Genomic DNA, 13,708 nt, shown 5'->3' on the forward strand with positions numbered 1-13,708 from the left:
TGGTGTTATCAGTGCTCACATTCAGCTGGCACGCTTAATAATCTTGCTAACCTTCTTCACACAGCAGAATAAAATTGAGGAAAATATTTTTTCAGTCACATTTTGTAAAAGGAACTTTTACTTAATATTCAAGGCATGGAACAATCACAAAAATCCTTTATCTTAATCTACTGAAAGTGATTGGCAGTCTGTAGCAATCATTTTGAAAAGCTTTTTGTTTACATTTTTAATCTCCATAGATTTGTTGTGTTTTTTTATGTTCATTTTTTTTTTTTTTTTTGAGAGAGAGAGAGAGAGAGAGAGTGAGTGTGTGTGTGAGCAGGGGAGGGGCAGAGAGAGGGAGACACAGAATCTGAAGCAGTCTCCAGGCTCTGAGTGTCAGCACAGAGCCCAACACGGGGCTCGAACTCACGAGCCATGAAATCATGAGGTGAGCCGAAGTCGAATGCTTAACCGACTGCGCCACTGAAGCGCCCCTAATCTCCACAGATTGGAAGCTGTAGGGAATTTTCTTCATACAGCATTCTTATAAAGTTTGTTGTTTTGAAGTTTGATTAGTGAAAATAGATGTGTTTGGGTAACACATTTTCTTCTAAAGCTTTATTTTCTTCCTATTCTCTATTATATTTGAATTGAAGATTCAGATTTACATGCATGCTGTTGTATATAAATTTGGAGTTTTCCAACCTTATGAACTTGAGAATTGACAAAGCTGATGATAGTCTCCTTTCAGTTTCTCCTCACAGAGTGGGAAGTTTACCTAAGTAGGACTTTCCTGAAAGACTTAAGGCCAAATGGAATTGAACAATAAAAATAAACCATAGCTCTCAAAGATTGCTTTCTTTAATACTAGGAATGATTGTATACCAAACATTTTATGAAGATTAGATTATGATATAATTTCTATTCTATGTTATCATTTACATTTTTATATACTTGTTCCTAAAAGGATATACTGTCCTTTTTTTTTTTTTTTTTTAATTTTTTTTTTTTCAACATTTATTTATTTTTGGGACAGAGAGAGACAGAGCATGAACGGGGGAGGGGCAGAGAGAGAGGGAGACACAGAATCGGAAACAGGCTCCAGGCTCTGAGCCATCAGCCCAGAGCCTGACGCGGGGCTCAAACTCACGGACCGCGAGATCGTGACCTGGCTGAAGTCGGACGCTTAACCGACTGCGCCACCCAGGCGCCCCTATACTGTCCTTCTTAAAGCCAGTTCATTCTCTTAATATTCATATTAACTGTCAATCTGTTTATTTATTTATGAAAGATTGTATTTTTAAGTAATCTCTACACCCAACGTAGGGCTTGAACTCACAACCCCAAGATCAAGAGTTGCATGCGCTACCAACTGAGCCAGACAGGTGCCCCTAATCTATTTATTTTTTTATTTTTGGAAAGTTTTTAATAATTGTGCATAAAATCTCAACTTTTATAACCATCATAAATTATTGCATCAATTAGCTCTTGTAATAATAAATAGGGGCTAACTTTTTAATTATTTTTAATTTTTAATGTTTACTTTAGAGACAGCACAAATGTGCTCACGTGCAAGTGGGGGAGGGACAGAGACAGAGGGAGACAGAGGATCCAAAGTGGGCTCTGTGCTGACAGCAGAGAGCCCCAGAGCCTGACACTGGGCTTAAACTCAGGAAATGTGAGATCATGACCTGAGCTGAAGTTGGACACTTAACCGACTGAGCCACCCAGGCGTCCCAGATAGGGATTTAATCTTCAGTTCCTTTTTCAGAATTCCAAAATAGAAAGCACATAAGGAGATTGTCTTTCAGAGTTATATGTATGACTTACGGTATTTGAATGTGAGTCTTCACGTGTCAACAGTGAATCAGATGACTTGCCTTACTTGTGTTACTGATGTTGTCAATTATTAGGTATTTACAGGATAATGCTACCATTGATTGCATATAAGGTCAAGGGTGCCAAAAATAATGTTGAAGTAAGCATTTAGCTCTTTGGCCTTTTGAAAGACTAAGGCTGAAGCAAAAGCTGGTTTTAGTTAAATAGGCTAAAGCCAAACTTTGGAGTAAAGCTGGGTGCTCAGCTACTCAGTGCTTCATTGTAGGCCAGCGCTGTCCAAATAGAGCTTCCTACGATGATGGCAGCATTCTGTATCTGTGCTACTGGATATGGTAGCCACTAGTCCACATGTAGCTTTTGTACACTTAAAAAAATGACTACTGTAACTAAGGATCTGAATTGTTTAATTTAACTTAAATCATTTAAATGTAAATGTAAACCAGATATGGGTAGTGGTTACTGTATTAGATATTGCAGTTATAAATAAACCAAAGAGTGATTTTGAAGATTTTTTTTTTGAAGTCATCTGTATAACCCTGAGATCAAGAGTCGCATACACTGGGGTGCCTGGGTGGCTCAGTCAGTTAAGTGTCCGACTTCAGCTCAGGTCACGGTCTCGTGGTTCGTGGGTTCAGGCCCCACGTTGGGTTCTGTGCTAATAATAGCTCAGAGCCTGGAGCCTGCTTGGGATTCTGTGTCTCCCCCTCTCTCTGTTCCTCCCCCGCTCATACACTCACTCTCTCTCTCTCTCTCAAAAATAAATGAACATTAAAAAAAAAAAACAAAGTCACATGCACTACTTACTGAGCCATCCAGGTGCCCCTGAAGAGCAATTTTGAATCACTGTTTATCCTCTCCACACCCACACACCCATCCACACCCAGAGGAATCTCTGATAATGAAGAATTTAGTTTTTAAGGATGGAAGGTCTAGTTACATAGCTAACTCAGCCTTCTAAGGAGACAAAATAACTCAAAGCCTGCCTTTTTTTTTTTTTTTTTTTAAATTGTAGTTGTCTCATTATCGAGAGCACTTGAACATTCAGGACCCCGAGAAACGAAAAGAATTTCTTAAGACCTGCATTGGGTAAGTATGGGGGAGAAATGTTTTGAAGCATAAATCTTCTTAAATAGAGAAGCGAAGAGACTAAGGAGTGGATAGGTAGTTAAAGGGAAAGCCTAATAGTGGGTCATATAAGCATCATTAAAGATGGTCTCATTCAGTGAAGTGATTCCAAAATTAATTCCCCAGTAGAGTTTTCACTGATGGGTAGTAAATTGAGAAAAATAAAGGCAATAAAAAGAGGATTTTTTCTACCGCTAAATTTATTTTATTTGAAGACTGCCTTTTATTCTGGAATTTTTTTTTTCCTTCCTTTCCTTCCTTTTTTTGGTGACAAAATGCATTGGAATTTTTTTAAATGACCTCATATATTAAAATAAAAAGTCAGCAACACTTTACCTTCCATATTATTTTCAGTGTTACTGGTCCTTGAGACCCCAAAGCACAAGAACCACTGATTCAGCCTAGGTATTTATCCAGGATGTAAGTCCCTGTAAAAACCAGCCCCACATATTATTCTTCCAGTGATGAGCACTCACTGCTCTTGGAAGTAGCTTATTTTATTGTTGAATAACCTTCATTATCGTAAAATGCTTTGTTATCTTGGGCTGAAACTTGCTTCCCTCTATCTTTCAAGACAGGTATAGAGTCTTCCCGGTAGGCCTTACTCCAGGTTCAGTATTCATCGTTGCTTTAGTCCCTAATGGGACGTGAGTGCCCGGTTTCACATTTAGAAATTTGTCTTTGTGCAATCCTTAATTTGAACATTATCAAATACTGAGCTATGTCATAGTGGCCTCTGGTGAACCAAGAGAAAAGTTGGAATAGTGAAGAAACTGAAACCTATTGCTGTCTCTCTTTATCTCTTGCAAAAATTGGCTGTGGCTCATGCTTCTCTGGGATAGTGTAATTGAGTTTCAGAATTCTTCCAGGAGTGAGTGGAGTATGGGACTAAGACAGCACTTTCTAAAGGAGAGATCTGTGAACCGGAAGCTTAAAATCTGGCTTCTATTCCTGGCCTTACCTCTTGACTTACCATGTATGACTTTTAGGCAAGACACTGTTTGTCTCTTAACATTTTCACATGTAAGATGAAAGGTGGGGACCCTTGATCAAGTTTGTGTAGATCTGTGAGATCTTTATCAATCTATAAACGTATCACCATGCCTTATAATTTAATTGTACCTTATTTCTCTGCAGTAAGAAACCACAGCACTTCACTGGGTTGCGGGTGATAGGCAGTTGGCTAAGCTCACTCACTCAGTATCTCATTTGTCACCAGCTCCCACAGTGAGAGGATTCTAACTAATTCCTCAGCCAAACTACTGATGACTACATACATCTTGTGGACTTTGAGGATCCTTCCTTCCCTTTTTTTTTTTTTTTTTAAAGATTTTATTTTTCTTCAAGTAATCTCTCCACCCAACATGGAGCTTGAACTCATAACCCTGAGATTAATAAGAGTCTCACGCTCTACCAACTGAGCCAGCCAGGTGCTGATCAGGATCCCTCCTGAAGTGGCAAAACCTTAAATACAAAATCCTAGTCAAAGGTCTATTCTGTTTTCTGCTTTCTCTCTCTCTGCCTTTCAGGGATGGTCTAAAGGTGCATTGGGATCAGATTTGTGAAGCGCTGTGAGCCTCTTGTGCTTAGAGTGGTGTTTTGGTTTAGTTGGGTTTGTTTCTTGTTTTAGTAGAAAAAGAGGCGCTAACCTTCTGGCTCTCTACCAGTTTGCCATTTTCAGCAGAAGATTCTGCACATATCCAAGACCATTACACCCTCCTGGAACGTCAGATCATTATTGAGGTTAGACTCCTTATCTCTACATTTTCTGCTTCAATGCCAGTGCTCAGTGTCATTCAGCATCTAGCAGACTTCTGTGCTCTGTCATATATGTCATTTCCTGTTACACTCTGTGAGAGCCTTTCATTTCCTCTTTACGTGATCGCCCTTTTCCCTCCATTGTTCTCAGGCATCCTTTTCCTTCTCACTTGCTCTTAACCTGGAAGTATTTTCTCTTTCTCCTAGAACTCCCATTTCATCCTTACTTCTCCAGTCTTCCTCCATTCAACATGGCTCTGTCATCATTTTATGGTTTTTAAACTCCCTTGGGATATCCTGGGCAGTTTCTTTTTCTCATCTTTGCCTCTTTCCTAGGATAGGAAACACAACTGCTGTAGTATTTAATGTTTTTTTCCTACCTCTACTCTGTGGACATTGTTGTTTTTTTTCACTTGTTTCACTACACCACAGGCAAATGATCGGCATCTAGAATCAGCAGGACAGACTGAGATCTTCCGGAAGCACCCCCGCAAAGCTTCTATCCTCAACATGCCATTAGTGACCACGCTTTTCTACTCCTGCTTCTACCATTACACGGAGGCTGAGGTATAGGCAAAATGTGAAAGAAAGACCCCATACACTCGCACTGCACAAGAGGAATATACTTTGAAGCCAGTTATTTCCTTGTGCTCTTAACAATGGGTGTGTATAGTTTTTGGAAGTCCACCTGGAAGCTTTCCTGGCCCTCAGAAAGGATAAGGAACAATGGATAAGGAACTTCATGTTATTTGACTTTCTATGCTCAGAAGGGGTGGGCCAAGTGGGAAAAAGAGGTTTGTAAGGGCTTGTGTGGCTTCCGGTGAGCTGGCATGCTAGCATAGCACATTCTGTCTCACCAGTGCTGGTCCCACAGCAGTCCCTGTTCAAAGGTCCATAATTTCAAATGGATTTGCATGGTACAGAGAAGAGCAGCAGGGTATTAAGTATTTGTGAGTACTCTAAAAAATTTTGTTTTTTGAAGAGATTTGAGTTTAATGGTAGTAGGTGGGAATGATCATAATGGTCACAAGATTAACATTAAAATTGGGAAATATATGTATTAATCCAGTTTCATTCAGCCAAGTTGTGATATCCTATTAGACCTGCTGGAGTTTTTCTCTTAAATTATTTTCTGTGTTTAAATGGCTACAGAGTGAAATGTAGTAAAAAGAAAATGTTAGATTAGGTGGTATTTGAGAAAGTCAGTAACACTAAAATTCCTTCTCTACTTTCATTCTAGGGGACATTCAGCAGTCCAGTCAACCTGAAGAAGACATTTAAGGTAGCTATAAATTGGTCACTGTTGGGTAAGATAGTATCAGGATAACTATGTGGAGTGGATATTGCTTTGTAACCCTGCACAAGAAGTCCCTTAATATTCACAGTTAAAGGTGGAAAGGACTGAGTTTGTGGGAAGTGAAGAAAGACTGCAACCGAATGGCTTACGGTGGTGCTGGGGCTTGGGAGTGAGGAGGTTCCTGATGACTTGAGAGATTTGTGCATTTTAAGGGGCAGAATCAACCCCAGGGGATATTTTTGCCTGTCTTTTCTAGAATTCTCCCTGATGCATTTCTACTTACCCTTAATCCCTCTGGTCTCTGTTTTTTAGATCCCAGATAAACAGTATGTGCTGACGGCCCTGGCTGCTCGTGCCAAGCTTAGGGCCTGGCATGATGTAGATGCCCTCTTTACCACAAAGGTGGGTGCCCTGGAATTGTGTGGTGCTGCTGGGGCCTCGGAGTTACCGTCTTGTGACCTCATGCCTCATGGGAATCTCGAGTTCTAGTTACTGGTTTACATTTTTCCTCCAACCTTTTATTTGTCAAACTGAAGGAAAAATTGAAAGAATAGTATGATAAACACAAATAGTCTTTACTTATTTCACTAGTTTATTAACATTTTGCCATATCTACTTTCTCTTTTTTTGCTGAACCATTTAAAAGTGAATTGCAGACATCGTGACACTTTTCCCTTGAATACTTAAGCATTTATTTCATTTATAACCACAATATTATCAATTTCAGGGTATTTAATGTTAATATATTTTTAAAATTTATTTATCTTGAGAGAGGGGGAGGCAAAACGCAAGTGGGGGAGGGTCACAGAAAGAGAGGGAGAGAGAGAATTCCAAGCAGGCTCTGATCCAAGCAGGGGGCTTGATCACATGAACTGTGAGATCATGACCTGAGCTGAAATCAAGAGTTGTATGCTTAACTGACTGAGCCACCCAGGCCCTTAACATTAATATAATATCATATGTATAGTCTATATTCAAATTGGCTCTTTAAAACTTTATGTTTTTGTGTTTGCTGTCAGGATCCAATCAAGGATCTTACATTACTTTGGTTGTCTCTATTTGTTTATATTTTAAATATCCTTTTTTCTACTATAGGTTTGAGAATTTTCTGTTTCTTCCCTTTGTTAGGTGGTTCTTACTTGTTTTTTTGTTTTTTAAGATTTTATTTTTAAGTAATCTTCACACCCAGGCTGGGGCTCAGACTCACAACCCCTGAGATCAAGAGTCGCATGCTTCACCAACTGAGCCAGCCAGCCTCCCTGCTGTATATATGCATACACACACACACACACACACACACACACACATATATATATATTATATGAGAGCATATAAACCTCCCATCCATCCATACTCCCTACCGTGTTATTCTAGTCTGACCATAAAATGAATGGTTACAAAGTGTGTTGAGTCTTTCTTGTCTAGCTACTGCTGCCTCATCTTCCCTTTTCAGAACTGGCTGGGCTACACCAAGAAGAGAGCGCCCATTGGCTTCCATCGGGTTGTAGAAATTTTGCACAAGAATAGTGCCCCTGTCCAGGTAATGGCCTCCTAAAGAGAGTTGGGTACAGGATCCTCTAGGAGACCTAACTTTTAGCCTCTTACTGGTCAGTGATGGGAGACTTGATCTGCTCTGGTCTTATCTTAAAGACAATATAGTAGCTGCAGTGGATCTTGATATAGAAAAGGTCAGGTAGGGAAGTTGTCCTCTGCCCTTTAGAAGGAATCCCAGACTGCCCCTCTCTGAGGAGCATCTACTGTGTTTAGCCCGTGTGGAGCACTGACATATTACTCAAATGATACAAAAGGAGAGCTCAGTGACAAAGGACATCAAGTAGCACTGAGCACAGCACCGGATCAGATCTAGAACACACCTGTTGCTGGCATGGATGTCTAATTATAGGGTAAGGCAGAGTGTGCTCTTCCTGTCTCTCCTGGGCCAGAGTCCACCTCACTCCCTATTGCAGAACTAGTCTTATGGTTGATGGTGGGAATTGTAGACATCAGATATGGAACTCATGCCTTCCTCAGGATTTTTTTTGTGTAGCTTTTAGAACTCTTTGTTTTATGAGTCTGGGAGTCATTAATCAGAAGTACCTCTTCCTATAGATATTACAAGAGTATGTTAATCTGGTGGAAGATGCGGACACAAAGTTGAACTTAGCCACCAAATTCAAGTGCCATGATGTCGTCATTGATGTGAGTCCCTAAGAAAGGAGAAGCCTGAGTTAGACCCTCAGTGGAGAGTGGGGGATTATGATCTTCTCTGTCTAGATCCTATGGTACTTCTTTCAATTTTGGCTTTAACAGACAAGATGATCTGGCAAGAGTTAGTTTGGAGACCTGTTCTCCTGTATTATTTTCCCAGCCCTTTGACCTCTCTTTTTTTATAAATTTGTTGCATTCAGAGAATTCATAGAACTGAATCCAGCCACATGAGCTCTTCAGTAAGAAATTCTGTAGGTGCCTGACCCCATTGTCCTCCCACTGTAGCCTCTCAGTCTCTCCTTGAACCTTGGCCCAGTGGTGGGAGTGACAGGAAGAAAAAGGCCCTTGTAGAGAAGGCTCATTGGAAGTTTTATTGCTGTGTGTTGGTACAGACTTGCCGGGACCTGAAGGATCGTCAGCAGTTGCTAGCATACAGGAGCAAAGTGGATAAAGGATCTGCAGAGGAGGAGAAGATTGATGCCATTCTGAATAGCTCGGTAAGCAGCTACAGTTTACCCCCTGCAAGCAGTCTCAGGAGATGATCCCCAAAGTAGCATCAAGTATATATTCCCAAGGCCAAGATGGGGTCACAGTTAGCTGAGCATCATAGATATAAGAGTCTGTGAGCCTAAGGGTCTGAAGCGCTGCTTCGAAAGGAAGAAATTACTCCTGAGATGTGGGATGATCCAGGGGTAATCTGGAGACCTTGGGCAGAGATTTCACATAGTACCTTGATAATCGTTAAACACATCAGGTAGGAGGTACACGCCCAGGGACCATGGGAATGACTGCTGCAGACGTAAAATATCCAGATGGTAGTTTTCTGGGGCCAGGTATGATCTACTGGTTGGAAGTAAGTGGCTAAAACAGCTTTTAGCTATTTGGGCAACACAACTGACTCATCTCTCATAGCATGAAATTACTGAGCTTTTTGTTAACATAGAGCTTAGCTCCCTGTTAGATATTTGGGAGCCTACCATGGAGTCATCTAAAGCTAGTGAATCTTGGTCCTGAGGAGGGCAGAGCCAGAATAAATGCCCTAAATCAGGCTTGTAAGATACAGAATGGGTATTTAATTCATCTCTGAATAAGCAAACTCCCCTACATATTAGAAAAACATTTTTCAACTTCCCCCTCCATTCTCCTTATTCTTACTTTACCTAGCTGTGAGCCTTGTTTTATTGTAAACCCCTGCCTGTCTGTAGGGGTCAGTGGAAACTGATCATTGTTTGTTCTTTTCCACAGCAAATTCGATGGAAGAATTAAGTGGCATTAGCTACCCTGAAACCTGCCTCATTTCTTCCTTTCCTGCCTATAGTAGAGAGTGCTCTTTGTTGGGAGAATTACAGTATCACATCGCTTTGGACCCATCATCAACAGGCAATGTCTGCTACTCTTAGGACAGAAACCAGCGTCTGGGCACAGACAGCTTCAGACTGATCTTCTGTCCAAGAATCATCATCTAAGGGCCAAGATCTAAAGCTCTGACTTATGAGAAAGATTCTCTCCACCTGGTGCTCAAGTGAAGGTGGGAATAATTTCTAGATTGGGCCCATATTGGGCAAGATCTCTCTTGGTCTGGGAAAATGACTGCTCTAGAAAAGAAGTCTCCTAGACTAAGAGGTCAGGGATCATAGGATGGCCACTCCATCCCTCTCAGCTAATTATGACCCTGGACTTGGTGCTGGACATTGGCAGTTCTGCTCTGAATGAAGTCAGAATAGAACCAAAATGGCTCTCTCTCAAGGGACCTCAGGAAGGGGTGCCAGTATAGCCAGGAGCTGTTGGAGGTGTCCTCACACCAGACTGCACAGAGTCCTCCACATAATGACAGAGAGTGCCCAGACGTCGTGTTTCTTCAGCCAGTGTCCTTCTGCTGCCCCAGTCTAGCCTCTGTTCGAGACTTGTGGTTCCTCTTTCACCTGCACACCAAGATGGCCTTGTGTGGGAGATAAGGACATCCCTGTTATCTACTTCTGTTTCCTCTACTTCTCCCACCCCAGACCTGTAACTTTATATGGAGCTAAGATTCAGCAGTGCTGGAGAGCTCTTCCTTTATGCACAAATCTCATTATTTCACTAGGAGCTTTCAGAAGGTCCACCAGGGCTAAACTCAGCAGCATTTCAGACAGTTAGGATATTAATTAAGATGGAGGTTTTAGTTTCACGCTTGGTTTTCAAGAGGGTATTCTGGAGTGCTAGCCTCCTGCTCTGTACCAATAGAAGCCTCTCTTCTCTATCACTGAATTGGGTTTCCCCGACATGCCTAGACTCCTAATAAAGCTATTTCGTCCTTGGTGCCTTCTCTTTTCCCTCCCAATTGTTTTGTGCAGAACAATGAAATAATTGCCTTGTCTCTTGGGACCACTACAAACCTGCCTCAGTGACCGCATTCAGTAGTCTGTCAACACACGTCAGGTCATGGAGTAACGGTGCTTATGGCAAAGTACAGCCGTGTGGTTAACAGAGCACTGTACCTGGAAACAAAAGACCTGGCTTCTTGTCCCAGCTCTGCTGCTGACAAGCTGTGTGATGTTGGGTGAATCCCTTTCTCTCTGGACTCACTATCTTAACCTGTCCTAGGGGGGCATGTTTCTCTTGGAACTTGTAGAAGTCTATGCTCCTGTGACTGTGCGGAGCAGGTGAAGGGGTAGAAAGAAGAGATGTTGTATAGAGGCACAGAGCATGCTTAAATGCATGTGGTTCTCAACTGGGAGAATTTGGGTCCCAGGAGACTGTCCAAATCTGGAGAAGCTTTGTTGCCACAACTGGTGAATGCTACTGGCATCAAGTGGGTAGAAGCAAGGGATGCTGCTAAATATCCTACCATGTAGGACAGCCCCCGCCAACAAAGAATTATCCTGCCCAGAATGTCAGTAATGCAAATGCTGACAAACCCTGCTTTTGGGGGATTAGACTCTATCTCTTGCTCCTCCACTTTGAGATCCCCTTTGCAATTCCAGGTAACCTCATAGTTCCTTCCCTAACCATCTGTCTTGCTGTTCAAGAAACAGGATTTGCTAAATTGTGCTCAAGTTATTTGCCGATAACAAACCACATTAACCTTATTAACTAGTATATCAGGGTTCATTTAGAGAAGCAGAATGTCTAGGAGTATATAGTCTGTCTATATGTGGCATTCATTACAGGGATCTGACTTTACTCAAGTATGGCCATTGGTTAAACAGGCTTTAGAAGGTTTTCTTTGTATCTGGTGGTAGAGGTGGACGTCCATAGGGCAGGCATTGGGGAAGGGAAGATGAATAAAATGTGAGGGAAAGCAAGGACAACATGGAGGCCATGAGGCTGGACAGGAACCCGTGTCAGCTGTCACCGCCTCCAATGTTGAGGATGTGGGTGTCCTGCAGGCAAAACTAGCTGGTGGTCTTTGTCACGAAACTGAACACAAACCTGGCCCAGGAGTGTGAGAAGCTGTAAGAGGATCCAGGGGAAAGTGTAGTGATCATGGGTCCAGCTGCTGCTCCGCATCAACACGGTCACCAGCAAAGTACCTGCCCAGGCCTTGTAAGCAAGCAACACAAACTGGCTGCTGCTTCAGCCTTCCAGATCCTGTGCAAAAGTCTTGTGGCACACCCTAACTGGAAACATTGAGGGAAGGGAGTTCTGGGAAATGTAGTTCAGCTTCGCCAACTTGACATGTTACCAAGCCACAACCACTGGATCCACATTTTTGAGGATGTATTAGTGAAGGATGGGCCTAGGATCCACGCCTGTACAGGTTAACCAGTGCTGAGTGGGGAGGTTTTGAACTTGTCTTTCCTTTGGAACAATAAATATCACTTGCAACATTAGGATGACCTATTCGCTGTTTTGATCAAAGGAAGTATTTCTCAGACTTGACGAGAATTTCCATACTCTTCACTTCAAGTGCTGAGATTGTGAGTGACATAGGAGCCCTTCTATGCAAAGGATTAGAGAAGCCAGCCACGAGAGGTCACATATTGTATGGCTCTAGTCACATGAAATAGCGAAAAAAGGTAAATCCACAGAGACAAAAAGACTTGCGGTGCCAGGGGCTGAGGAGGGTGGCGAGCAAGTGGGGGGTAACTGCTTAATGGGTACAGGGTTTCCTTTCACTGGGAGGATAAAAATATTTTAGAACTAGAGGTTCCAGAGCATGTACAACACTGCAAATGTACTGAATTGTTCACTTCCAAATGGCTGTGTTATGTGAGTTTTACCTCAATTTCTTTTAATTTAAAAAGTAGATTTGAGGGGTGCCTGACTGGCTCAGTCCATGCAGCATGAGACTTTTGATCATGAGTTCGAGTCCCACGTTGGGTATAGAGATTACTTTTTAAAAAGTGGATTAGAGAACTGAATAGTTTTGATTTCTGGTCTCAATTTTGCCATTGCTATAAAATAGAGTTCTGAATATCACTGATTGTTTTCCCACCGTTACTGAAGTATAATTGACAAATAAAAATTGTATATGTTCAAGGTATACAGCATGATGATTTGCTATATATATTGTGAAATGATTACCAGAGTCCAATTAATTAACACATCTGTCATCTCATATAGTTCCCTTTTGTGTGTGTGGTGAGAACATTTAAGATCTATTCTTAGCAAATTTCAAGTATATAATCTAGTATAATTAACTATAGTCACTATGGGGTACATTATATCCCAAGAATTTACTTGTCTTATTCTTCAGTAGCTTGAATACAAAAAGAAGAGGTATGAAAAATAACACCTTGAGTAGTGCTGGGATCTGTATGATATTCCAGTCTGGGAAAAATCTAGATGTCCAGAACCTTCTGTTAGGAAAGGGAGGATCCCATACTGCCCTGGTGTAGTGCTCCTAGGAGTAGCAAAAAGAATTCCTGTCCTCATGAGGCAAGTCTAGAAAACCTCTGGGTGGGGCTGGCCCCTTTAAGGCTCAGAGACTGAAGTAATCTGGTAGCTAAGGAGTCATAATGACAACTTTCTTGGGTAATTCTCCCTAGAAATGTAGTTCTTACTCTCCACGACCAGAAGTACCTAGGAGTAAAGCCACCTTCTCCTCATTTTGGTTGGTGAGAGATATATGTAAATGGGCTTACATATCTCTGGCTTCATTTTCTAAAACTCTAGATGTCCTCGGCCTAGAAAAGAGACCATGTTAAATTTGGGCCCTTTCCTATCCTGTGGGGAACACAGAGTTGAGTGAAAGGGAAGAATTCCTTTGAAGTGGTGTGTACATGTTCAGTCCTATTTCTAAAATCTTGGAGGGAATAGAAGGGACAAGGCCCTGGCCCACAACCACCTGTGAAACCCACTGCTAAAGTAAATGCATCTGCTGAAAAACGTGGCTGTAGCCTATGTAGATGGCCATCACTTTGGATTTTTGTTCAGGTTTTTCATGAATCCAGATATTCCTGATCCGCGAGCAGTCAGAGCTTAGGAATCCTCCAGGACTCACACTGCAAGTACAGAATCTGAGAGGAGAGAGGTGCTGAAGCCCACCATCACAAGAGCTTGTGACTGGGGCACACA

The 13,708-nt window shown here is 41.8% G+C and overlaps 2 protein-coding genes across 2 annotated transcripts in view; both read left to right on the top strand.

Moving 5' to 3' along the window:
• VIPAS39 (VPS33B interacting protein, apical-basolateral polarity regulator, spe-39 homolog) overlaps nucleotides 1–12,674 on the top strand; it is a 27,347-nt gene extending 14,673 nt beyond the window's left edge. Inside the window, exons 12-20 of the mRNA XM_047080294.1 lie at nucleotides 2,834–2,907; nucleotides 4,614–4,689; nucleotides 5,137–5,271; nucleotides 5,945–5,986; nucleotides 6,314–6,403; nucleotides 7,455–7,541; nucleotides 8,111–8,200; nucleotides 8,602–8,706; nucleotides 9,455–12,674. Of these exons, the coding sequence (XP_046936250.1) occupies nucleotides 2,834–2,907; nucleotides 4,614–4,689; nucleotides 5,137–5,271; nucleotides 5,945–5,986; nucleotides 6,314–6,403; nucleotides 7,455–7,541; nucleotides 8,111–8,200; nucleotides 8,602–8,706; nucleotides 9,455–9,475 (720 nt within the window). The 3' untranslated portion in view covers nucleotides 9,476–12,674. The remainder of the gene's footprint in view (nucleotides 1–2,833; nucleotides 2,908–4,613; nucleotides 4,690–5,136; nucleotides 5,272–5,944; nucleotides 5,987–6,313; nucleotides 6,404–7,454; nucleotides 7,542–8,110; nucleotides 8,201–8,601; nucleotides 8,707–9,454) is intronic.
• NOXRED1 (NADP dependent oxidoreductase domain containing 1) overlaps nucleotides 9,650–13,708 on the top strand; it is a 22,174-nt gene continuing 18,115 nt past the window's right edge. The window contains exon 1 of the mRNA XM_047080295.1: nucleotides 9,650–9,737. Coding sequence (XP_046936251.1) covers nucleotides 9,701–9,737 — 37 coding nt within the window. The 5' untranslated portion in view covers nucleotides 9,650–9,700. The remainder of the gene's footprint in view (nucleotides 9,738–13,708) is intronic.

The sequence above is a fragment of the Lynx rufus genome, unplaced genomic scaffold (genome assembly GCF_022079265.1).
Source record: "Lynx rufus isolate CCGP_SWC_20201006 ecotype Redwood Valley unplaced genomic scaffold, mLynRuf1.p SCAF_17, whole genome shotgun sequence".
NCBI lineage: Eukaryota > Metazoa > Chordata > Mammalia > Carnivora > Felidae > Lynx > Lynx rufus.